Source organism: Electrophorus electricus, chromosome 7, assembly GCF_013358815.1.
Source record: "Electrophorus electricus isolate fEleEle1 chromosome 7, fEleEle1.pri, whole genome shotgun sequence".
Lineage (NCBI taxonomy): Eukaryota > Metazoa > Chordata > Actinopteri > Gymnotiformes > Gymnotidae > Electrophorus > Electrophorus electricus.
The window spans coordinates 13,346,433-13,374,051 of record NC_049541.1 but is presented as its reverse complement, the minus strand read 5'-3'; the positions used below and the strand labels follow the sequence as shown (position 1 = coordinate 13,374,051).

The window sequence follows — 27,619 nt, the reverse complement described above, 5'->3', positions numbered from 1 at the left end:
CTTCGCTCTCCTCTTGCGATATTATTCACTTTGTCGAGACCACAGAGTACGCGCTGGGTTACGCTTGCAGCGCACACATATGTAGTTACAACTGGAGAGTAGGAGGGACTCTTCGGATTGTGCCAGTTTCATCTGGAACTCATCAGTCTGAGGGCGAAGAAAAGAACGTGTGGATAACGAGGGATTTTGGGATCCAACTCTACAGGTCTTTTACAGGTGAATATTTAATGGCTTCGAAATGGAGATAGCCTTGGTGAGTTTTGAGAAAGGCGGCGCGAAAGGGAGCGGAGGCAATGCCGGAGAAGCCCGACAGAACGCGCTGGATCAGCCAGCCTTCGTCAAAACCGGGAAAAGTGAGGACTACGGCAAGGAGCTAAACAAGCTTGGAAGTTCACAGCCAAGTTCATGGAAAACTAACGATATGAACAATACTTTCAGTTGCAGCGAAAATGCTATGGACGCGCTCCTGCGCGCCGACCACAGTCCACATCTCTTCGATGAGGACATGTTATGCATGGACATGGATAATGAGAACAACGAGCGAGTGCTGATCAACATTGCCGGACTTAGGTATGAAACCCAGTTGGGCACACTGAACCAGTTTCCAGACACTTTACTTGGAGACCCCGATAAAAGAATTAAGTATTTTGACCCACTCAGGAACGAGTACTTTTTTGACCGCAACAGACCAAGTTTTGACGGAATCCTTTATTTTTATCAGTCGGGAGGTAAAATCCGAAGACCTGTTAATGTGTCGATCGATGTGTTCGCGGACGAAATTCGATTTTATCAGCTCGGAGAAGAGGCAATGGAGCGTTTCCGAGAGGACGAAGGTTTTATCAAAGAGGAAGAGAAGCCCTTACCACAAAACGAATTTCAGAAACAGGTATGGCTCATTTTTGAGTACCCAGAAAGCTCCAGTCCTGCCCGAGGCATTGCCATCGTCTCTGTTATTGTAATCACCATATCTATAATCACTTTCTGCCTGGAAACGTTGCCCGAATTCCGTGATGAAAGAGAACTGCCGGTGACAAGCAGAGCGGACAATAGTACTCAGGCTCGACCCTCTCTCACCTTCTCTGATCCTTTCTTCATTATTGAAACTACCTGTGTGATATGGTTCACTTTTGAACTGATAGTAAGATTCTTCGCCTGTCCTAGCAAGTCAGTGTTTACCAAAACCATTATGAATATCATTGACATCATGTCCATCATGCCTTACTTTATTACGGTCGGCACGGAGCTGGTGGAACAGCAGGGACAGGAGCCCAACAACGGCCAACAGCAGGCGATGTCACTGGCCATCCTGAGGGTTATCCGGCTCGTCAGGGTGTTCAGAATATTTAAACTGTCGCGACACTCTAAGGGCCTGCAGATTCTGGGTCAGACGCTGAAAGCCAGCATGCGAGAGCTAGGCCTCTTAATCTTCTTTCTCTTCATCGGCGTTATCCTCTTCTCCAGCGCCGTGTACTTCGCCGAGGCCGACGAGCCAGAATCCCATTTCTCCAGCATACCAGATGCCTTCTGGTGGGCTGTGGTCACCATGACAACTGTTGGTTACGGTGACATGAGACCGGTAACAGTAGGGGGCAAAATAGTCGGCTCGCTCTGCGCTATTGCAGGAGTGTTGACTATTGCGCTGCCAGTGCCCGTCATCGTGTCTAACTTTAACTACTTCTATCACAGAGAGACTGACCAGGATCAGGCCTCACTCAAGGATGAACCGGTCAGTGGGCCCGAGAGCCCTTGCAACGACATGAAACGCAGTCGGAGTGGGTCATCTCTGAAGTCCACGGGAGACGTGGAAAATAACGACGGGGTTAACACGCCTGTGGAAAAAGCTAACATCAAAGCAAACAGTAACATGGACATTAGAAGCTCTCTGTATGCCTTTTGCATAGACGCAAGAGAAACAGATTTATAATACTTATCGCGCATATGTGGCAGTAACCGCCACACTGGGTGAGATGCTAACCTGCGATTTTATTTTTGTCAATAGGCTAAATGTCTCAGAGACCACAAGTTAAGGAGCGCTGAGTGTTTGCATAATCGAATAATCAGCACTTTGTTGCAGTACTGGAAAGTTTCATACAAGGGTATTTTTAAGAAAGGACATTGGAGTCATTTACAGATGAACAAATGTGTCGGACACCAGTTTAGGCACAAATTTCATTAGGACACATTATTGTACATTATTTTGATTTATAATAACAGACTTAAAGGATCAAGTCAAAATCTGACTGTGGAGCTGAGGCACACGGTGGTGCATTTGACGTGAAACGCTTGTGCGTGTCACAGACGTGTAGGCCTTAACTGAGGTACCACCAATAATAATGTCGGTTCCTGTAAATAGATGTGTCCTAGAACACTGTCTTCAACAAAAAGCCAAAATGGGCCATTTATTTTCGTAAATGTACCGTCTTTGTCAGTCTTATGTTTACTGCTAATCCTGTTCCATCAAACGCATAAGAAATCATGTACACATTTCTGTAATCCTACCAAACTGTAATAGGGGGTTTCAAAGAACCTTTATGATGCTCTTTGATTACTTGGGTAATGTGAGAGTCGTAGTTTAACATCCCCAAAACTAAATACAGCTATGAGCGGTTAGTCTTTATTTATTATTTCAAAATATATCAAAAACATCAGAGACACTTCACATGATGACTGTAAGGAAAACGGAGATATATTGCTGCTGAAATATAAGGATAACACACCTTTGCTGACCTGGAAATTCAACTCAGGAGGTCTTGAAAGGGAGAAAGGCCAGTGACACAAATGACAGTGTACAGGGAAGAACTTTTCCTTCATAGGAATGCGAAATGCTGAACCTCTGAGAATATCCGAAATCTTCAAGATGACCTCCTCCTGTAGGACTGTTTGGCGTAGATTAAAGGTTAGTAGCTCTATTAACTTTCCATATTTTTGGAACTATAGAGATTGTTGTACACTATCCTAAGGTTATATTTTTCCCTGGTTCTTAAGGGCATGGATAAGGAGAGCCGACATTCGAGTAATGATGCCACTTCTTAAAGGCCTAAAACAGTGTTACTTACTTTTAAACAAGAAGGTTTCGTGGTCCAAAACTGATGCATCTTGGACGTTCATGTGTCAGAACATATCAAACAGAACTGTCCATTTGCTTGCAAAGCTTTGCGGGCGCAGGTGACAGACGACGAGGAGCTGTCCTTTCAGTACCACACGCGCGCGAAAGCTCGCGCAAGAGAGTAGGCGGCAAGAAAAAGTCAAGACAGTCAGAATCGCGTCAGATGACCTAAGATGCGACGATATTCGTGAATATTTATTGAAGTAAACGTTGAAATATACTTTCCTATAGTATATTGTACTATAGTTATAGTAAGTTTTAGGGGGCACGACGTTATCACGCGTCTGTCTTAGTTTTCGTCGGGATACAAAGACACGGGACTTCAATCAATCAGTCAGTAATAAACATTAATAAACGCGACATAGCCTAGTTTTAATTTTTACACACAACGATTTTATAACACAAGGTCTAGACTAGAAACGATAGCATACTGGTAATATAACTGGTTGTAGATGTATTATTCATGTTACGTGATTGCATATAAATGACTGGTCTGAATTGAAAGAGATATCTCATGAACAAGGTCCAATTGCATAAAAACGTTCCATTACGACACATTCATATCTTTCAGATAATCATATCATCCTAGGTTATAAGATACGGCTATCAAATAACCTGATACATTTTCCCTTTTTAAATTTTTACATAAGACTAAGGCTGAAAACATGTTGTAGTGACAGAATACAAGTTGGACTTTGTATTTTTTTAACAGTTTGTTCGAATATTTATATGTTATATATGTATTCCTACCTGTGTGGGGTGGACAGTCGTGCATATGTGCTAATGTTTACCAGATCCTTTTTTCTCCACATTTTTCACTTTTGTGAATGGCAGTTTTTAACACATCCATGTCACTACAATAGTACTGTTTTCTGAGAGGTTGATTACCCAACAGAAATGTAAATACCAAGATAAGGTGCACATTATCACAGTGTTAGTTTAATTTACAAAACCCAGTATGACATAGCCAAGACAACAACCACCATATCATTGTAAATTTGCTTTTGGTTGCCCTTGCTGGGTCTTGAACCCATGTGCCTTCCTTAGACAGCGTTGCAGTGTGAAGTGGTGCTTTCACAGGGGTCTCTAGCTTCACGTTAAACACTGTCGCTTTCTGGTTTGACACAACTGAGAGTAACTAAACGGAAGCCTTTTGCAGAAGGTTGCCCCAGCTGGGTCTCAGGGTGAGGCCTTGAAATGTGGGAACACCCAGCTGAAATGGACCATGCTGCAGCTGACCCAGTTCTAAAGAAAGCTGATGCATTTTTCATGGCTTGGCCTCAAATATAAAATTCTAAGGATTCACCAAGTTTTGTACACAAGATACACAAGCCATACTGGTTGCCAAACATATTTGGCAGTTCATGAAAGGTCATTGCAAAAAGAGGGTTAATTGAAAAAATTACAGAATACAGAATCTCTACTGAAGAATATGTCATCAGGTCTGCACAGAGCGCTATGAGATTGGAGCCTTACACCCCAGAGCCATGGAGCAATTATAGAGAGCACGTGGAACCTGCAGAAGGTCAAAAGAAAGTGACAGTTGGGGGGAAGTGGTTGTCAGCAAATACACTGGGAATGGCAGGCTGGAACTGGAAGCCTCTGCTCCAGGACAGTCTATTTGGAGGGTGTTGTCTTTCACCAGCAGAGCTGGGAGGACTTGTCCAGCTGTTGAGCTATAGACAAGTGCTTTGAGCTCAGGGCAGCAGGTGTCTCTTACATGGCTTTGACTGGTCACCGCAGCACAGATGAGGTCAACCAATATGGTGTTAGAAATTCGGCAATGACGAGTCGGGAGACTGAGACTGAGACTGAGAAACCTCAGTTCAGAGCATGTTATCACCTCCTGACCTTAAGGCTGCTTTCAGAGGCACAGAGACATTCAAAAGAATCATAGAAACCTTATGTGTAAATCTATCAAATGTAATATAAAACAGAATTAGAAACAAACACATACAAGCATATAAGCTATATAAGAGGGACACATGAATTTCTTCAAAGCTGAAGTTCAGTTGGATGAGCTTGATGTGTGTTTTCTGTGTAGAAATGCTGCAGGCAATTTTTTTTAAATGTTCATTATGTCACCCTGAAGGAGGTTCATTAAAGCATGAGATCAGGTTCTTGTATTTTTGAAGTAGTTTAGTAATTCTTTTAGTATGATTTTAGTGCAATCTGGAGTATGTAAGAAATACACTGTCCAGCAATCTATGCCAGTGAATGACATCAAAGGAAGCAGAAAGTTTGCTTTTATGAGCTCACTGGGTTTCCAAACTCCATCCACAGTTAGGCTGCTAATGGAGGTCAACGTGACTGGCAGGTGTAACATCCATTCTGAAAGCCGCAGTGATTAGAACTGTGACATCCTGGTGCTGTGCAAGGTCTTACACCATAGCAAGCTAACAGCAAAAGGCCATGGCATGGGTGCCCCGGAATGGCTGGCACATCCGCTAGTATATTACACAGGGTAAGAGGAAGTAGCCAGTGATCGGTTAAAATAACTTGTTGTCAGCTGCTTTCTATGATGTTCCCTGGTGGTAGTATTAGAGAGAGGTTTGAGATAAAGTGTGCACAGCAATAGACTGTGCTTAGTATAGCCAAATTAGTTAGATTCTAGAACCTTCTAAGTATTTTCCAGTAACCTAAGACTGTACACTGTGTACATATACACTGCCCATATTGTGTACATATATCTACATAACAAAAGGTTCCCAACTCTATGTGTACATGGTAATACTGTATACTCATTGGCTGGCGGGAAAATCAGTGATCGTATGAGTGGAAACTCGTATCTTTGAATAAAATCACACTTCCTTAATTGAAGCATGTGGACCAAGCTGTAGAGACGCACACCTGACCCGAAACTGCCTCATGACTCAGATTGTTAAAAAAAAACCAAATCTATTAGTAATACAACTGTGTGTGGAATAATTCGAGCCCAGCAAAAGATCTATCTGTGTTTGATAGTAATTTGTTTTGCAATGCCATAGATTTATAGTAAACCAGATTGTGCACAACCTACTTTTTCCAGTTTTGGCAAAGCAGCAAGCAGCATATTTAACAGTGAAAAAGCACAGGTATAAGCAAACACCTCTTTGTGCTCTGAAATAATGCAACATATACTGATTGAAAGTTTTTCTTCTTTTGCCACAAACATAAGTAGGTTCTGTAGCTTTATCTGTACAAATACCGCCAGCTTCAGTAGGATCTTTTATGACGGCTCCATTCCCGTCATCAGCACGGAGCATTTAAATTGAGTATCCCAGCTCCGACAAGTCTCCCTCTTGGATGCCTCGCTGTGTCTCAGTCTCTCATTAGTGAAGCTACGGACACGTAAAGTGGCCTGTACTGCAGTCATTACATCAGGTGAACATTCTGCTGGTAATCGCAATCTAGGATGTGGGAAGAACAAAACACGGGGTACACAGCAGGCCTGAGGGGCCCCGTCGGGAGGCCCCATGGAGAGCCAAGGGAGACCCTTTACAGAGCATGCCTTTGTGTGGCAGAATGATGATCATCAAATGAATGAAGCTGTTTTAGCCTTTTGGCTCCGTGTTGTCCAGTCTGTACCTCTGTGAAATTGCTTTAAAAGACTTCACTTGTCACTGACACCATAGAGTCTGTGGTATTGGAATCAAGAGAAGTGTTCATTAAAGTATAGAGGACACAAACACTATATGCTAAATAAAGGGAAATGGTGAAAATATATCCAGTCAAAATTTGTTTGGGGTTTGAGTTGGCTAGATGTCCCCTTCTTATCTGTTATGTCAAATCCTAATACATATAGCAGTTTTGTAAACTATGTTTATATAGTGCTTTCTAGAAAGATATAGAAATTACATATAATGCAAAATACATATAATACATATAATACACAAAAAAAAGATAAAACCTAAAAAAAAGATTTAAAAATCTAAAAGAAATAATGTGCAGCAGTGATGTATCATTAGATAATGCTAATTAAATGTTAATTAGTACAGATTAATTGGTCTTCCTCTTTTTAAATGTGCTTAAATGTCATTAGATCACTAGGAAGAAAATTCTGAAACTTGGGGCTATAGTAAGAACATGGACTCTTTTTACTCGTGTAGCAGGAATGACCAGCATATTACTGTTGGTACATCTAAGAGTCCTTGTGGGAACATACCTAAGAATCAATCCACTATAATACAAAAGGACAACAACTCAGCACTTCTGATTAATTGATTATAGTTTTTACCTGATAAAGCATATTGTTAAACCATTAAAATACATGTATTTCTAATATGCTGATTACTGTGATCATAAGTGATTATAGCTCTAAGTTACAGGGAGTGAATATCAAAAACATCAGGACATAGACTCTTATATCTGATTTAAGGGATTTTCTTAGCCTGAAAGAGGTATCTAAAAACCCATGAAACATTACTCATGCCCACACAACAGAAGCAATATTAATTGCCTTTATACAACAATATACACAGCAGCACTTAACACAAAGTGTTGAGAGCTGTCAAGAGGTTAATTGTAATTAAACAAAGCTGACAGCCTGTCACAATGTAAGTAAAAAGTAATGACACATAAATTAGTTAAGCAGGGATCACTTACACATTAAACTGTACATGAGACACACCATCCTCAGATTTCACAGAAACCTAATGATCATTTATGTGCACATCACCTAAAAATTGCCCTGGCAACCTGCAGTGCAATCATCATCTCTGAGTAACACTAATTATGTGCTCTGATTTCACTACCGATTCCCACAGCGTCTGCACCAGATGATCCTGAACATGGCCGCCTCATCTGAATTCTGCTGCCAATTGCATTATGCAATGACTCCCATTACTCTCACCAGGAAAACTAGTCACCACGCTCTGAGACAGCCATTAATTAAGGGGACAGTTTTACAGCTCTGTAGTAGACGTCTTAGTATCAGCCTCTCCAAGTTCAGTTTTGTATGTGTGTGTAGGGGGAGGGGGGCCTTGGTTGTTTTTTGTTATTGATTTGTTTTGGTTGTTTTTGTTTGTTTTATATTACTTCATGTTTAGTGTCTTAAACGGTGGAGGTTTGTTAGATGGGAACAAAACTGCCTTTTAATCACATTAAAAACAACAACAAAAATCAAAAGTCGGTTTATATGCAAACTAAAACGTAGTGCATACATTCTAAAAGTCAGTATGCTTTACTATGTGTATTCAGATTGCCATAATTCATATGCAATGTACTGTACTTTGTGCTGTAGAAAACAGGATGCAGCTCGATCCAGGGCCATGATCCAGTCTAACTTAATGTCTCGCCCCTTAGCATTACCTCACAGGATGGGTCTAGTGTCCTCAGTGCAACAGGAGGGAAAGACTGGGGGTCACATCCCTCAGACAAAAATTCAAAGAAATTTGCAAAATGCACACGAGATCCCCCCGTCCCCTCCTTATGCTCTCCCAAACAAGGCCACCAAATTTGTTCCAATGTCCGCAATGTCTGCCCAGTATAATTATGCTGATATAATGATATAAATACCAACAATGTGAGACTAAATAAGAAGAATCTTTCTGGACTGCAGGATTGTATGTCTATGCTTCATATATATGATTTTCTTCCTCGTAGCATTAGCACTGCCCTTCAAGAGGCATATGAAGTTGACTCCCGCTTTTTGTTACGTAAAAGCAGTCAAAATAATATGCAGCTATGAATAACTTGGAATTTGATAACCTGTAATTAAGCTTAATACTCATATCTGTGAACATTTCTAAATCTTTAGAGTTACTATTGACATTTTCTGAATCTATAGACAGGTTCTGAATCTTTAGACAGGTTCTGAATCTTTAGAGAGCTACTATTTGCAAGAACCCCTGTAGCAGTTTGTTCCTCCTCCTCTCTGCACCTCACAGGCTCCCACAGTGATGCTCTCCTGCATTTTATCTTGGCGGTTCTGTTAAGAAACACTGTCAATGCACCATTATCAGATTCCTCTTCAGTGCCTAGAGCTTCTCTCACATTCCATTCTCCTCGTCGTTTACACATGAGCGGGAACATTGCAGAATGTGACATTGCACTGTAGGCGACATTGGCTTATATCTGGAGGTGTGCTTTCTCACAGCGCCGTATGCTCTGTACCCCAGCCGCTTTGTACCCAAGTGGCACTGAACCTTTCCTGCTACCAAAGACTAAATTCTTCTCTGTTGCTTACCTGTGTAAATACGGAACTGGAAAAGTTGGCTGCCATAAAAGTTTTACCAGCAGTCTGTGGGAGTGGCAGGCATGAGCTGAAGAGTTTTGCAGAGAGTAGATGCTGCATGGTACCTAGGAAAGAGTTCTACAGTCCTATGTGGCCTTTATAAAATAGACAAAACATGTTTGTAAGCCTAAAGCCTAATGAGCCAAGGTTTTTAAAGATTTGCCCTTAAAGTTTAGAGGTTCTGACATGTGACTTTGGAGGGAATTACTGCAATGTGAAAAGGATATGAAAAAGGCAGGAGGTGAAGGAAAATTACTGGGACAAAAATTATGTAATTAGATGCTTTTAAGAACAGTTATGCACAGTCCCAATCAAGAGTGTTACTGAAGTGGAACACATATACACTTACACACATACACTCAATCCTTCATAGAGCATATGCCTCTGGTTGGCTTATATAACTTCCAATCTGATAGTAATAGAGATGAACATAGTAAATCTAGCCCAAACACTTCATGTTAATCCCTTGGGGTTGTGGCTGAGAATGGAGCTGCAGCAGTTGCTCATTAATATTCTGCATACCTGCCTATTTATTCCTGTTTTCCTGTTCACAGAATAGCTTCCAAGTCATTGACAGTGTTATGTCTTGAGGTCACACCCATTGTAGAAGAGAAAGGATGTACAAGAACATTGCACATTTATACACTGGAGCATTTGTAGTTTGCACACTGCTGAAAGATGATTCTGGTTGCCACGCACAGTTGTCAAATATTTTTGCTTCTACTGCAAACACAAAAATGAGTGGACCTTGAAAAATGTCACATTTATTATGCTTTCGACGTGATAACGAACACAGCGCTCTGACTAAAATGCTTGCAAGATGGTGTTTAGTTTAGTTTAGATGGTGTTTGCTGTGTGCAGTGAAGGCTGTGTAATTATGGCTGAACTCAATGTGCAACACTAATCTGGGCATGTCTTCCACTCTCCACATCTTGATTATTTTAATCAGTTGGTCTGTCTCTGCAGCATGCAGATAGTTTGCAAAGGGTGAAATTATTCAACAGATATTTTCACAACAGCTATGCACAAGACATGTAAAAACACATTCAGGGCTGCTAAATCTCCCTGCCCCTGTACCCTGTTGTGGAGCCATTTTATTTTGTAGTGTATGAGCTAAAATGGTGCTTTGAGTGTTAATCTCAGCAAGGGAGGGCTTCATAGGGCTTGACTGTGACTGTTATGCTCGCTTTATATGAACAAGCTCAAGGCAATGAGGACACGACACGAGGCCTTCTTACATAAGACGCCTTCATCTCTGCCCACAGCTGCCTCTCTTCTTGCCACTCACAGAAAGCACTGGGGCATTCAGTCAATAGAGAAAAGAGGATGGTTAAAAAAGAAGAGACATCTCATTGGTCCTGGTCAGGTTTAAAGGTTGGCAATAATTAGAATGGTCTTGTAAGAGCCAATTTAAACTATTTAAATCATTTTTGCTGTTTAGTTCTTGTTTTCACATATAAAAACTGTTTTTTGGCAGAAATTCACGTTCTAAACAGGCAAATGATGATCTCATATGCTATGCTATTAAAAGAGACAATGAGCTTTCCATGAAAACAAGGTATAGAATAAATAATACATTTTGGTATTATCAGTACTAATACTGAATCAAAAGATTTAACAACACATTACCAATATTGTATTGTACAGTATTACTGGATTAAATTAGAATTAATACCAAAAGTTCTATTGCACCACCGATGGCTGTTGAGTGTAGCAGCCTAACCGTCTTACTACATATCATTAAAAGGCTATTTCTAGGTCTTTTCTGTGATAAAAAGGCACTGAACCAGTAAAAGTAATATGACTGCTGTCATACCATGAAACTCATCCACAACATCCATTCACAGTCTGAGTAGCTTGGCCACATCTCTAGGTGTGAAACACAGCACAAAGCAGATGGAATCTTCGCTACATGTCCTATGGTCTTCTGAGGCTTCAGCGTTCCTGCTCTTTATCAGTCTGTGCATGGGGGCGTTGGGGCTGAGCTTGGAAGAAAGAAGTGCTGTTTCAGAATGACCAGGCACCAAGTAAGCCATGAGAAGTGACTATATGGACGAGTGTTGCAAACAAAACGAGACAGACCATTTGGTAGTCACTGACGTCAATGTCAGGACGCCTGCAGAAGGCAAGAACGTTCCCGTCACATGCTGCCTCGAGTTGGTGTGTGTTGAGTGCAGTGATGACAGCCTGTTTGGTCTTTGGCCCATGTTTCCATGCTGTCACTACAATACTTCCATTCAGTTGCAATAGACTGCCTTTTCTGCAGATGAAGATTTTGGAAATAATGGCAAATCTGCTTTTATTTGCTATGAAGGTTTTCTTGACAGGAGGAATGACAGTTATCCATGAATGACACTGTCTTGACAGCTCGGTGCAAAAACACACCCACATAGACACACATACACGCACGCATAAATGCGCAGAAAAACAACTACAAAAACCCCTCCAGATCTTCTCACTCCTGCTGTGCTGAACACACAGAAGGGTTCGCACTTACACTCTCCCTCTGTTCTGTGCAATCTTTCTGTTTTGCACTCTCACTAGTATTCCTACAGTGCTTTCTTGAACACACACCTCAATCTAAACTATCCTCCCTCCTGCCCTCTGCTCTCCCCATACATGCACTCAAATGCACACACACACACACACAAACACACACACACACACACACACACACACACACACAGTCACCACATTCTCCAAGCACGTACGCATGCGTGTACACACACAGACGCTCTTCTGCGTCCACAGCGCAGTGGTGTTGTTTATCCCTACAGCATGCAACTGTGGAACATGAGAGAAGGGAAGCAGGAAAGTGAGAAAGTGAGAAAGCGGGAGAAGGAGGGACGAGAGAAGGAGAGGAGGAAAAGGGCGACAGGAAAAGATGAGACAATGAGACAAAGCAGGGAAAAGGGGAAGCATGAAAGAAAAGGGAAGAGGGAGGCAGAGAGAGGGAGCAAAGAAACTGGGCGCTGCTGGAGGTGTGGCCTTGCTCAGGCCTTGAGTCCCCCCCCCCACTTAGAATTCTTTAGCGGTAGTAACAATAAAGCGCAGAGCTCTTGAAAAACTAGTCCAGACAAGGGCTGGCTATAAGATTATGCATAGCCACAGATGGGATTAGATTGGTGTACCAAATAAAGTGAGTGTGGGTGCATGTTAGTGTTTCTAAAAAGGTGGGTTATACATTTATATTTATTGTGATTATTGCATATTTATTGCGATTATTCTCCAACTTCAGATGAAAGTCAGGTGAAAAGTGGAGAATGAATGACTCCCAAAGGAACAGGGGAAAAAACAATAAAATATGACCTCATTTATTAGGGTCAGCTAAATACACAAGAGATTATGTTGGCTTTTGGCACAAGGTATTTAGGTTACATATATAAGAAATAAAAAGCTGCCTTTGTCAGCTGTAGCATATGACAATGGGTGTCAGCACAGAAAAGTTAAGGAGATGACAGCTAATTCCAAATGAGCTCACAAATAACCTGATAACTGCTAACACAGGTGCGCACACTACATTTGACCTGTTTTGTATTTCAATAAGAACACCACAATGGTCTGTATTCTGAATGGTTAACTTCTTGGGGTTGGTCATTTTTAACTGAAAATTGTAACGTATGAAGAGTAATTTATTCTTGTTATCTCAGTAGCTTTTGCATGTGAAATTTTGAATGGTGATGTCAGTTAATATGGAGTTGAATATAGCAAGGTCAAAACTGGCTTCGTGAGTGGCGGTATCTTCAGTATCTACAACACATTATCATAAACAATATGAATTCATATATTTTAACTTTTAACATTTAGAAACAATGTCTTGCATTTTCTCAGGAATGAGGGTTCAATAGAATCCCACCTACATCTACCAGATTTTCTAAAGTCTTTTTCTACCAAGAAATCAAATGCAGAACATTTGAATTCTCATTTTAACAAGCTACAGTCAATCTAAAACCAGTTCAGAAACTTTCTACAGGTTTGTTAATGTCAAATATTATTGATGGTTTCCTTTGTATTTTTATTACCAGTCAGCAAGTTCAACAACAATAGCCCTCCTCAAAGGTTCACCCCTGTAGCTGACACATGGAAATATTTAACCTTCTCAGGTTTCAGGACATATCTAGAATCCTGGCAAGTAAGGGTAACTGGCTAAGAAACATGGTCTTTGGCAGCCACTATGGGGGATTTAGGAACACTGTCTGTGTGCCTCTCTAAGAATATGTACCTATATGGTTCACACGTTCCATTGTTCATTTTAATCTCCTGTTGACAGATATGTGCAAGATTTAGTCTTGCCGTTGCCAAACTTCTGTGCTTGAGGTAAAGAAAACTGACAAGGGGGAGATCACTGCAAATATTCCTTTAAATACACTTAATTAAACATACAACCAAAAAAAAAAAACGTTATATATTTTATTATGCCATGAATATCATATGGTACTACAGTATAAGCCAGCAAATAACTCGTGTTATTATGTATTCAGTGGCGTGGCCTGGATGTTCTTTCACGTAACATGTAGTTTTTTTAAAAAAAAATCTCACCTTGCTTATATGTTCTGTTCATGTGTTCTTAGACTCTCAGGTAGCTACCACTGTCTCTTCCACATGCATTCATTTCCAGGAATCCCGACGTAGCTAAGCAAAACAGAGATAAGGATTCGAGTATGAGGCGAACTCCTGACTCGGTTTGAGACTCATCGCGGAGGAAAGTAAATCAATCTTTTAATAAAACGTTTGTTTTCTAGACGTTTTGCTGTCCAGTGTCGATATGGTCATGTGCTATGTATTGCAGTGCTGTTCTCTTTCATCGCATGACCGACACCAACGAGCCTTTAGAAAAACCTTAGAGAAAAAAGTTTGATGAGCAGGCAGAAAATGCGATGTATAAGTGTAGCTAAGAGACTAAACAGCTTCAACCCGTAGGCTACGGCTACGGCTATGCTATTATTTAGCCGACCGCTACGGCTATGCTATTATTTAGCCGACCACAGACCATATTATTTTAAATCTTGATAGAACTTCATTTGGCTTAACTGGTACGACAGTTGGGTGGCTATCTAGTGAAATTGCTATACAAACAGACTAAAAACCGTCTGCTTCTTTTAAACGCTGTGTTTCGGTTCTCTCCTTCAGACGGGATTTGTATGATACCGCTATGGATTTATTTTCTCATTAAAGGCTACTTACTGCAGCGGCACGCCAATTCTCTAATACATAGCACAAAAACGCATTAGTTATACTAACCAAAAAAAGAACCTTTATAGCCCAAACAGAATTAAAATCTGTTAGATGGCAAAATGGGAATGGAACAATTAAAATGACAGACACATGCAAAGAGAATAACACTAAAATGCTAACAAACTAAGGGAGATAGCCCAAGCTCATGCAACGCACGCACACACACACACAAAACAAATAATAAAAATAAAATAAAAATAAAAATGAACCGCTCTTTTAAACAACATTAACATTCTTCTACTTTTGCATTTCACAGGCTGCGAGGAGGCGCAGGTGTCATGAGAGTTTTCTTTCTGGGCAGTGGGCGCCCGCCACAATACATTGTCTGATTCGAATGTGTACCCAACTCACAGTCTCATGAAGCGACCGATATTGAGAATGGAGATTTGTTTCAAACTATGCATCTGTCATTTCTACTGTGTTCTCTTTCTTGGCCTTTTTTTTTTTTTTTGGACTTGGGCCCCCTAAAGTTGCCTTGGACACCCAATGGCCATCCCATGTATACATTCCTAGAATCACCAATGTATGTATTAAGGCTACTCAAAGGTCAAGGGTAGACATCACCTCTAAAAGGCAAATTAGACAACTGACATTCCTGGGTTGAAAGTATGAGTCGTCCTCTTTTGCTTATGTGTTCCTTGTGTGTGTATCTCTTCCTCTACGGAATACTGATCCGTGGTCTACCTGCGGTCCTGTACAAAAACCCCATGTCCATGCCACACAGTCCAAGAACACACAAGCATACTACTCCCCAGGACCCATCACCCCTCAAACTGGTTACCCTAGTCACCTGAAACCTTGTTGCCCACAAGAACGCTTGGAATGTGGATTATGCGTACATGCCCTGAGCCAGTCTTTGAAGGGTTGTAAAGCCACAGAGGGGTGAGAAAGGGCAGCAGGCACTGGCCACCTTCACAGCTTTTACTACTGCCATGTCTGCCCAATACTATTTACAACCCAGAGCTGAGCTGCCATTAGGATCATATACCAGAACAGGTGGAAGTTTAGCATCTGAGCATAAAATAGGATTTGCCTTTTGGACAAAGCTGTTGAGATCTGCGTGGTGAGCTGAGATTGAGAAAGTGGTGGATATGTTTTTCCCAGGAGAAAACCAGTTATCTTTAAATGCCATATACATCACACAACTTTGCTGTTTAATTAAACGTGAATAAATGTTGCTGACTAATATATCACAAATTGAATGTCAGGCTGTTGTTTATGTCTGCCTCCATGTTGGTGGGTTTGGGAGGAGTGTAAAAAAAAAAAAAAAAACATGTCCAACATTCCTCCAACTGTCTAACGAAGATAAATGATATTATATGAAAAACGTTTTAATTCATACTGATCATAACTAAACCTTCTGTACTCCTGCATACCTTCAACACAAACACAACGTTTAATATATACTTAGCCAAAATTGCAGTGAAGTAGACGGAGAAACAGGAAGTTTCGGAGGTCCTGTTTCCTTGTGTATTTCATGACAATGTTTTACTACAGTACTCTGCAGTTACTTGCCTGGAATCTTCTTGATATATGTTTGTGTGTTTACCAGTGGCAAGGGTCCTGGTAAGACAGTTAGACCTTTTACCTAGCCTGCCATCACTTCTGGTCCTACTTCTGCCCTCAGTCAATAGTGCTTATGTTAACAAAGCTTTTCTTCCTGTGATGAGAAATCATGGCTTCTAGGGTTCTAAAGTAATTTGTCGCAATAGCATTAAAGTTAAAATACACTGCTCAAAAAAATAACACTTAAATCATCACACCAAGTCAGTTAAACTGCAAGAGAATCTGCAAAAAGGGAATAGTTTTGCAGGTAGTGGCTACAGACAGTTAGTCTCCCCTTATCCTTCCTGACTGATTCTTCTCTACATTCAGGTTGCACAGGTTATCCATCTCCTCCAGGATGGCTCATGCATATTTGTCGTCACAAGAAGGTTTGTTGTATCTCCCAACACAGTCTCAGGAGCATGGAGGAGATACCAGGATACAGGCCCTTACACTAGGAAAGCTAGTCAGGGCTGTAGAAGGGCATCAATCCAGTATTAGAAGCAGTATCTGCTCCTTCATACAAGTAGGAACAGGACCACTGAGGGAGCCCTACAAAATTACCTCCAGCAGGCTAATGGCGTCCATGTTTCTGACCAAACTGTCAGAAACAGACTCCATGAGGGTGGGACATGTACTCACAGCCCAGCGACTCTGCAGCTCGATTAGCATTCAGCAGAGAACACCAGAATTGGCAGGTCTACCGTTGGCACCTTGTTCTCTTCACAGATGAGAGCAGGATCACACTGAGCATGTGATGGTGATGTCATGGTGAATGCTGTGCTGGCTGCAACATCATCCAGCATGACCAGTTTGGTAGTGTGCTAGTGATGGTCTGGGGAGGCGTGTCCTTGGGGGTTGCACAAATCTGCACATGATAGCCAACCGTACGCTGACTGCTGTTAGGTACCGTTATGAAATCCTCAGAGCCATTGTGAGACATTACATTAGTGCAGTGGGCCCTGCATTGCTTCTGGTGCAGGACAATGCCCTGCCTCATGTGGCCGGTGTGTGGGCAGTTCCTAGATGATGACGTCATTAATGCCGTTAACTGGCCCTCAAGTTCTCCAGACCTGAATCCAACTGAGCACATCTGGGATATTATGTATCATTGCACCCCACATCGACAAGTAGCACCACATACTGACCAGGAGCTCACTGATGCCCTGATACGGGTCTGGAAGTAGATCACCCAGGACACTATCATCAGGAGCATACACAGACATTGTTGGGAATACATACAGGTATGTGAGGGACAAATACACTACTGAGTCACATTAAGAGTTGACATGATGACATTCATGCAAAATGGATCAGCCTGTGATTTCAGTTTTTTACTTAGACATTTGTTGTGATTCTGAATCCAGCCCGAATTGACCATTGTTACATCATTTTGTTATCAACAAAGTACACAACTTATATGTAAATTTTCAACATGAATCTTTTGTTCATCAGGATCCGATATGTGATTTAAGTGTTCCCTTAATTTTTTATAACAGTGTAATTCAGTGTTTCACTATGGAAATGTTTGGCAGTTATAGATGTTTCTCTTTAAGCAGTAGTGTCTATAGGAAAACTCTTATGACCCGCATAGATGCAGCTGAATTTGGTAAAATGGATCTTGTAGAAAATGGGTTTAAATTATTTTGCATTACTTATGTGCTTCATTTACATTGTCGCACCCAAACAAATCAATTAAACTCAGTCTTGTTTACTCAGGGTGCATGCACTGCACCAGTGGTGTAACTGAGTGTAACTGCCACCTTCAAATAAAGTCCAGGTGGAAGGTCAGGAGCTTCAGGGGATGGAATTTTGATGTCAAGCCCATCAAGAACCGTCAATGTCCACCAATAACCACCAAAACAATAGTCTTTGTTTCCTGAAATATATTAATGTTTTTCTTCACAATAAAGAGAGAGAGAAGCATTGAGGAACATTGCCTGGGGTCCAGTCTGAGGGTCAGCCGTGGCATCCACACACATCTGTTCTAAGAGACAGTAATGCACATAGCTCATTCTATGATGGCTTAAGGACTTTAACCAAATGTCGAATTGCAGGTGATCTTTTTCTGAGTCTGTAGCAATCAGTGTCAAACACCAAGACAGAAAGATGACAAAAAAAGCTTCAGAAGCAGTTTTTGTTAGACACCAGGTAATCAGAATTGTACATAATAGATGCTCAATACAAAAAGCTGTCAGAGCTGGTGTGCAGCATAGCTAAAGTTTTATCAGCTATCCGCTCCACACTGTGTTGTGCCCCTCTGAAGAGTGATCAGCAACATTGTTTAAACAGCTTAAACATCTTACATTGCACACTGATTAACGCAACACCCTATTTCACTGGGAGGACTGTGCTGAGTGTCACTCACATATACTCCTCAAGTCTCTCTTCACATTGGTCAGGCATCCAGACTCATACCCAAAGCAAACCAAACACCAAACACTTTTAACCAAGGCAAACCCACGCTCACACACACACACACACTCACACAGGAACATGCAATATTGTCTCTAATATTGATTACAACAACCATCTAAAATATATCATGCTTAATTACCCACACCTTCCCACTTTGAGGAGCTATTTTTAGCTCTGATAGAGTCGAGCTTGTTGGCAGCATTTACCTACAGTACAAGTATATCAGACGATCCTTTCAGATGGATGGTGCTCTCATCACTACATGACCCATGCTCTGCACCTATTACATGCATGACATCACTGATTTAATTACCCAATACACAGCTACTCTGCAAACTAGAGTACATTGCAAATAAACCCATTGTATGTCAGGATGATGTATCTTTTATGTCTAACAGCTGAAGAAAAAAGCTGATATGTTCTCTAGTCCACGCTTGGGGATGAGACATCAAAATGGACAGCTTTAAGTCTGTCTTATACGGTTCAGTCTGTCTTACACAGTTTGCTTTTGGAAGGTATTTTTCTGTACATACAGTAGCAATGGAAGTATACATATAGATTTACTGCTATGAAATAGAAGTGCTTTGTGGTCCAAAATGTGCCATTTTTGAAATATAATATTCTCCAAGGGGTCAGTTTGCTTTTTAAATTTTTTGTTTCATAACAAATTCTTGTTGACTACTTCCAATGCATGATCTAATACTGTTGTACCTGCATTCTAAGATGGTAGTTGCATTACTAAGTAGTTTTCACAATGTCCCATATGAATTAGGTTCAAATTGCATTCTTGAACCAAAAATACAAAGAGTGACATTGGTCAAGGTGATTGGTTAAGGTATCTAACATCTGTCAATCACTGCCAATTAAGTCTTTCAAACCGCTTCCCATATTCTTAAGGCTTTGATATCATTGGTACCCAGAGGCTCGCTGGTGCCTGGACCAATAAAATAATCCCTTGTCATGTGCCCTAGATTGATTTCTGCAGCCAGAGAGTAAAGCTAGTCCCTGCTTGGCTGTTCTCACCCCGACGGAGATATTAAGATGGATTACTGTGGCTGGCACCTCCCAGCTCCCATTCGCTCATCATTTCACTCTACCTGACAAGCATCTAGTGCTGAGCCTTTGCTCTGATTTATTTCTTCTTTCTTGCCTTTAAATGACTTCTCCCTGTTTCTCTAGCTATCTGCACCAGCCCCTACAACTGTCCTCCATAGCAACTTTATGACATTATATAATATGTAGTAAATCAACCAAATTTGCCTTGGCACTAATAGAGTGAACAGAACATGGAAGATTAGAAACACAGACATAATTTTGGAATGGAATGGTGTGCATACTGAAGTAGGTTTTTGGGAGGAACCTGTACTCAAGTCACCCTAGAAACTCTGACTTCACCTTTTACTCCAGCAGTCTACCACACTAATCATGTATACATAGTTAAAAATATAAACACACTGTGGCAATTATTGAGACACCATCACTGCCCAAGGTACAGTGACGGATAAAATGCCATTTTAAAGCTTTTTTCTACTTTGGTGCACACCTGCAGAACAGTGACTCTCAGGCCTAACACTGGGGACCTCATAAGTCCCACATTTACATATTTTCCCTGCTTTGACACATGGCTCCTCTTGCAGGTAATCATAACCTCCCCCAACCCCCAAACTCAGGTGGAAACAGATTAAACATACTGCAGTGCGATTTAGAGCCACTGAAGCAAGTTCTTTAAATAGGAAAGCTATTAGAGCACAGATGGCACTGACATTTATTGTGAAAACGGCTAATTAATATTGTAATATTTGTTAGGTGTGAATAATGAATTAATAAGAATCCCACGGATGAGAAAAAAAAAATGTGTAAATGCATAAAATAAAATATCTTAGATTGTTGCCTCATTAGTAATTTAGAAGAGACAGCATCAGGACATCCTCATTTTTCAAGACAAGCAGATTTGTTTCACTTTGAAATGACAGTGTCTTGGTGAAAAGAAAGATGAAGAGTGTTGTAAGGGCTCCGCCTTGGGCGTTTGCTAGTCCACCATTGGCCAGAAGTGGGAGGCATGGGTGGCTCATGGTGTAAATATGCAATTAGCCACACCTGTCCTCCTGCCTACTTAAGAGCATCTTACAGGTGCCTTGGTGCTTAGGTCAGTGGTCTGGCAAAAGAAAGGTCTGGTATTTCAGGAAGAGATGGAAAAGGCTGTCTGTTGGGGCTGCTTTCCACCAGCTATTGAGCTTCTCTACAGCTTTGAGTTGTTTCCTCAACCCCTCTCAAGTTCCTTCTACCCCTTGCCAGAGTTCTCCCATCCCTTGTCTCTTCATATCTTTCCTTGGCTGTCTACCTTCTTGGTTGGGAAAGGCAAGCCCACGTTCTCCTGACATTCTTAGTTGTTTCTGTTGTATTTTCATGTACTATCTCTGAGATGTGCTGTCTTGGTAATCCCAAGAGCAGTGGTTCAAACCCAACCTTGGGGATTGGATGTTCTTACTGGAGTAATTCTGCAGGTCCAGTGGTTGCTTTCCATTCAACCTGGTGTTTTGTGTTTGTTGGGACTGATGGTTTGGTTTTTCAAGCTTTTCAAGATTACACTGTTCCTCTGTGTATGAGGTTTGGTGTTTGACTCCACCGTGGGATGAGTCACCCTGTTGTGAGTGTCTTGGATATAAACAAAAATAAGGATAGTGTGAAGGAGAGTGGGTTTATTATAAAATTCCTTTCAATATTGGATAAAGCACTGAGACCCTTTCTAATGAATGAATATATTGAATAATTTATAATGAATCATTATAATGAAACAACTATGAGGATATGGTGCAGGGCTTTTCATAACTCATTAACGTTGTTATTCAGGTTAAAGACCTAACAGATACTCCACTTTTTATCAGAAGTAAATTAGTCAAACAACTGTTGGCAGGACAGTGCATACAGAACAATACAAAGACTGCTGAATAAAATTTCAAAGAACAAACTAGCAGTCCACACTAATGTAAAGTATAATGTAAAAGGCAAGAATCTGAATTATAAATTCTGATGTCTTTTCAAGGAGATACTAAAATATTTCATAAGGAATTATATTTTTGATTTAAATTTAAAATCAGTCACTCTCTTGTCAGTAGGATAGTTGTATTTAGATATACTCAAATAAATCTCAATCAGATTATATTACCTTGAACAAGTCATGGACTTCAATACTTTCTCCACCAGAAGCCTTGGAAGTTGTCCCTGCTTAAATGATACTCATATTTATCAAACTAACTACATATCACAAAAAATTAGTCACAAATGCTAGAGCATGAAAAAATGATCAGTCTCTTAGGATTAAGAGAGTCAGCTAAGCAGAAAAGTACTACTGCAAGCTACCATCATCCTGACACGTTCTTCAGGGAGGGACATCATGGGTCTTGCTAAGAAACATGATAAACACATCCCATAATTCCTTTCTGTTGGCCTCGAAACCTTCCCAAGGGCATTCTCACACTTGGCAAAGCAAAAGGTGGAAAAATATATCTCTTGGCAATGTGTGTGTCTTTGTAAAGGCTTTTAGTAACCTTGTCAACACGGGTCAACATACCTCTGATCTGAAGGGTACTACCAGAATATGTCAGGAAGAATTCCTGATGGCCTATCTGTTTTGTTTTGTTTTTTGTTTTTTTGTTGTTGTTTTTATGCTTCTTTCTCTTAATGGAATAGAGGAAGTTTTAGTTTATGACATTTCTATATTATTGTCTTTGCAAAACAAATAGATTTTGCAGTAATGAAGTGTACCACATTTTCAGAGGAACAGATGCTAAAAACCTTGAACAGATACTAAAACTAGAAACAGATACTGAAATATATCCTGACAAGCACAGCAAGACTGCACACATATACAAATATATTGTATATTTAACAATGCTATCTTTATGATGCAAATAAGTTTACTATATTTCTAGGTGAATTCCTCTATAACACTGAAAAAGTCACATAAGTCTGCTGTTAATCATCTTTGCATCATTAAATGGACAACATAGTAATATAAATAGTCCTAAGGGAATAACTAGATGGAACCATCTGAACATCACCATTTCTATCTTAATATCAGCCCTAGATTACACAATCTGCCCATGAGATGAAGGCTTTGATATGTGACCATCCAGAGTCCATTCATTCAGCTCTTCATTTTTTCAAAATTGGCACAGACACCATTTGCAAAAAACGCACTGAATCACACAGCGAATGGGAGGACTCAGAAACTGTGCCGTGTTAAGGCAGTTGTGAATGGAGTGAGAAAGCTTGCAATAAATAGCATGTGATAAATAAGCATCCCTTATATACTAAGGATGCGGACCACATGATTTAGCACAATAGCCACTGTAGTCCACTGTAATGCAATATAATTCAGACCTCACCCCCTCATGCAGTGCTCTGGGCTGCAAATTAATGACAGAACTGCTGATTCAAGACATGACCATGTTAAGATTGAGGCCTAAGGCCATCCAATGAAGATCATTAAGGATAATAGTGGCAGTCTAGTCATTAATTTCTCCCTCTAATCATCACCTTTAATTCCATATTTCATTCTAGATCTAAATTAGGCCATAGGTCACAAGCAGTAGAACAGCAAGCATCAGTGTTTCCACTGTGCGCATCACTGACATGTTCCAGAGCTTATGAATGAAATGAGAGCACTATGAATGTGACACATTTAGGTACAACATAATATTGTAAAATCCCTGTGTTTTCTCAGGTGTAGTATTCCAATGGCCATGACATGTTAACAACTTGTACATGTTTTTTCTCAGTCGAGATAATTACTCTCAAGAGTGTAGGACTTCTCCTACCCCCCGTATTAGTACACAGTGCAATGAGAGACATTCTACATTCTGGTATTCTAGAACAGTCTATGTTCAAGACATTCTAGGTTCTAGTATTCACAGTTTGCTTGTGTGTGCATGCATGTGTGTGTGTGTGTGTGTGTGTGTGTGTGTGTGTATATGTGTGTGTGTGTGTGTGTGTGTGTGTGTGTGTGTGTGTGTGTGTGTGTGTGTGTGTGTGTGTGTGTGCGTATGTGTGTGTGTGTGTGTATATGTGTGTGTGTGTGTGTGTGTATATGTGTGTGTGTGTGTGTGTGTGTGTGTGTGTGTGTGTGTGTGTGTGTGTGTGTGTGTGTGTGCGCGCATAGGTGAGTGTTTGTGTTCACTGTAACAGGCAAAATTGTGGCAAAGCTCTGGTAGAGGATATGCATGCATGGAGGAAGAATAGGCAGGCCGAACTACAGCCAGAGAGAGGATGAATAATGGAGGAGGAAAGGAGATGTGTGGGAGGATGTCATGATTTAGAGAGATTGAGTCTGTTATCCAGACTGGACATGCTACTATCAACCAGTGAATTTCCTATGAATAATGTAGACAACAGTGCACTGGTGAAAGTAATGGCACCATGATATAGTACAGCAACAACATCCAAACTGTAGCTTAATGTTCTGCATTTTGAAAGGATGCTTGGAACAAGATTCACAGCTAACCAATCAACCATCATCAGACTTGTTCACGTGTATATCATCTCTGGGTTCATTGCCGGCAATCACCTCTGTCTTCCTCTCTCTCCCCCGCTCTTTTGCCCTGTCTCCTTCTCGCTCGCGTGAGTCAGTAATGAGCCACACTCGGGCTCATGCCTGCCTTCCCTCCAGCAGCTGAGGACACTAAATGTTCGTGCTGGCAGGAGAAAGCATCCTCTTCACGCACAGGTCTGGGACATAAAGGAGGAGGGGAGGGGAGAGGGCATGTGGGCAGAGCCAAAGACAGTGGTGTTTTCTTCAGGCTCAGTGACCAGAGAGCTGGGGAATAAATTCCAGCAGAGGACAGGAAGACTACCAGTCAGCTATGGGAGCAATGCAATGGGACACTAGACCAGTGATGGAGACTGAATACAGGCTCACATAAACAGACTGCATGTGCCAATGGGACAGCTGATGTCGTAGCTGACATAATTAGAAGATGTCACACAGGATAAAAAGATCTTGGATAAGGTGCATAACAGCTTCTTGAAGAAAAATGTTCTAGAGACATTCGGAAACAGTTAACCACTTGCATAACATCTGCTTCTTGTAACTACATAGCTATCTTGCATTTTAGTTTAATGTATTTATTGATTCATTCACAATAGTAAATAATGTCATAATAGCTACATAGTAAGGCTGGAATTTAAGTAAACAGTATCATTGCTTTTATTTTCCATACCTGTGCAATGATTTGATTTGCTCTGAGGTTTTCAAAAACTCATCTGCACATGAGTATAGCAGCTCTCACTAAATCTGTGCTGCAAACATGTACATGAAAATTGAGACATATAGAATCTTATTCTCGAGGCACCTCACTTTTAGTTTGTTTCTTTTGTACTGGTAGTAAAGAAGCCACCTTCATAGGGACAAAGGCAGAAGTGTATCTTCCTTAGTATGGGTTGCAAAACACCCCAGATGCTGTCACGATGCAAGCACAGGGCCCACTGTTGCACATGTGAACTGCTACTGTCCTCCCTCGGCATATGGCCCACAAACCCTGGTGTTATCTGGGAGCTGAACAGGCTAATAGGGGATTACTTTTACTGTGTTATAGTATAACATAGTTATAGTATAGTATAGTATATGTATATATAGTATAATAATAGTACAATAATAAACACAAAAAAATAAATCAGAGCAGAGAAGAGGTATGTGGTTGTAGGTTGGGCCTCTGAAAAAAACACGGTTTTGATCTGACTGAAAATGCTGTAGGAGTGAGAGGATAGTAGATCTATTTATAGCACTGTAAGCACCATATCAAGAATCATGCTCCTGTCAGTTGTGGGTTCGGGGCAAAATGAGTCATTTTATGATGCTTTCCTAAGCAAGCGCTTCTTATAACACTACTGCCCCCCCCCCCCACACACACACACACACCAAATATTCTAGTTTAGTTAGGTGCCTTAACTAGACTGAAAATCATCCCTTGCTCTTAAAATCTACACAAAGCTCATTTTCATATTCATGTTCTTACTTCTAGACATAGCATGGAAATGTAATTGTTACTGTGAATCAGTCCCTCAATCATTAGGAAAGTTAATGTTTTTAACAAAGACTAAACCATCAAACAGGTACTTATTGACAAGTCTGGAAATTCTAACCTTTCTCTGCTTTTTAAATCATCTGCATGCCAGCTGCTGATAGGAAACATTACACTCAAGACTTTTCATTCAGCAGAAATGGGCCTGAACTCTTTACCCAGTAAAAATAATTCACATTGGCTGCCTTTTTGTTCCATTCACTAGGTGCTGAGGTTAGGCATTCTTCACCAGTCTTTGAATCATTTTATTGTGATCTAATACTCAGATCCTGACACTGAATTATACCACTTGGATCAGCATGGTGGATCGTGCTCAAACATGAAAAGCATAGCACTATAGTAAATGTTTGTATCTATGACAAATGTCTGCAGATGTTTCTTATGTCTCACCTCTTTCACCCTCTTTCTCTTGCACAGATCCCATGTGAAAAAGGAAACATGAAGAATGCTTAGTAATCATCACAACAGCACCTTCAGATCCAGTTCACATCCATTTAGAAACCTGTGCCTTCGATCAAACCTTCTGGACAAAAAGGTTTTCAGATACTCCCGAGGTGTGCAGAACACGTGCACCACACCATATACTGCTGATGACTCCAGTTCTGCTTGTGCTCTGCTAATTGGACTTCTGGAATCCTGCTTTCTGTGTTGAAGTTGAGTCAGTGTGTTACCTTTCACACCATATCAGAGGAGACATCTTTGCAGTGCAATATCAATCAAACATGTGAAGGTGTCATGTGGAAGCAGATCGTGGATGACTGTGCTCAGTCACTATATTTTTGTAATGCCATTTTCCTAGTCTCTATTTTTTTTAAGTGAAATGTCCTGCCCACAAAGAAACCTAAGCAAACTTCAAGATTAGACACAATATATTCAGAAAATATAATCAAGGCAAAAGCCATATTACAACTCTCCTAGTACAAGGGATGATTTAGTCTGGAATATATGAGTGATAAACTGGACTCAAACTATTCTCTCAATTTTCTCTATACACTGAATACACGTTCAGGTTACAGCAGGAGAACAAGCAGACTTCTGTAAGTCACTGACGTTTACAGTCCTCTATCTATATGTGGTCAGTAGGGTTTTTTTTTAGCTGACAATATTTTGTAAGTTATCTGTATATCAAGCCACCATATTTGTGTGTATGTGTGACAATATGGTTATTCATAAAAGACTGTTGGTTGTGTTATGACCTTAACCCCTCACCTGCGATTGTGAATATGTTCTCCTTTAAGATGCTACCCTTGTACTGTGTGCTCTGAAGTTATCACGAACTTATTCATGAACAAAACCTATCCTAAAATTTCCCAGAGGACATTCTACAATTATCCTGCATCCTTATAAGCTCCTATTAGCTAGAAATGAAGATGAATTCCCCAAATCAATAAATCTCTATTAGGTTATTTTAAAAGGACAGTCCAGATAAAGCAAACCTTTAAAGAAACAATAAAGTCAGCCCTGCACTTGGTGACGTATAAACTTACCCCAGACACAGCTGACCCTTTTGTGGACACACTGGCCTTCTTCAGCATGTTACCGTTATTACACCCGCCGATTAAGTGTTTCTTTTTGACCCGCCAGCGCCATTCACCTCTGTGCACCTCCTTTTGTCTTTTAATCACTCCCACCTGAAAATTGTGATTGGGGTCTCGTCACTGCATTTTTTTTTTTCCAGCTCTCATGTAAGCTGACACCGAACAGCACGAGCGTGAGCCGTAAATGCAGACATTCCTGTTCGACATCCGACCTTTACTCACCTCCTTCTCCAAGCTCTCCGAGAAGAAAGCCGAGCTGCCATATTGGTCAGAGGCCAACGCTGATGAAGTTTTCTTTGTGCAACCTGTTTAAGTGTTTCACATGTTCAAACCTCATCCCTTTAAATGTTGCAAGTTTAAGTGTTTCACATGTTCAAACCTTATCCCTTTAAATATTGCAATGTGTTTACAAGGATATATCTGTTACATTTGTTGATATCATGGCAGTGAATAAGCAAAATAAAGGATAGTGTATGATTAAAAA

The 27,619-nt window shown here is 40.7% G+C and overlaps 1 protein-coding gene across 2 annotated transcripts; it reads left to right on the top strand.

The window, feature by feature from the left end:
* On the top strand, nt 1-27,619 carry LOC113573526 (potassium voltage-gated channel subfamily A member 2). Of its 2 annotated transcripts, none has more exons than XM_027003835.2 (2): nt 1-2,896; nt 26,015-27,619. In XM_027003835.2, the coding sequence occupies exon 1, from the start codon at nt 239-241 to the stop codon at nt 1,922-1,924; it is 1,686 nt and encodes a 561-aa protein (XP_026859636.2). In that variant the 5' UTR covers nt 1-238; the 3' UTR covers nt 1,925-2,896; nt 26,015-27,619. The 2 variants fall into 2 exon arrangements, with proteins under 2 accessions (XP_026859636.2, XP_035383640.1); XM_035527747.1 differs by lacking the exon at nt 26,015-27,619 and adding an exon at nt 14,812-15,730.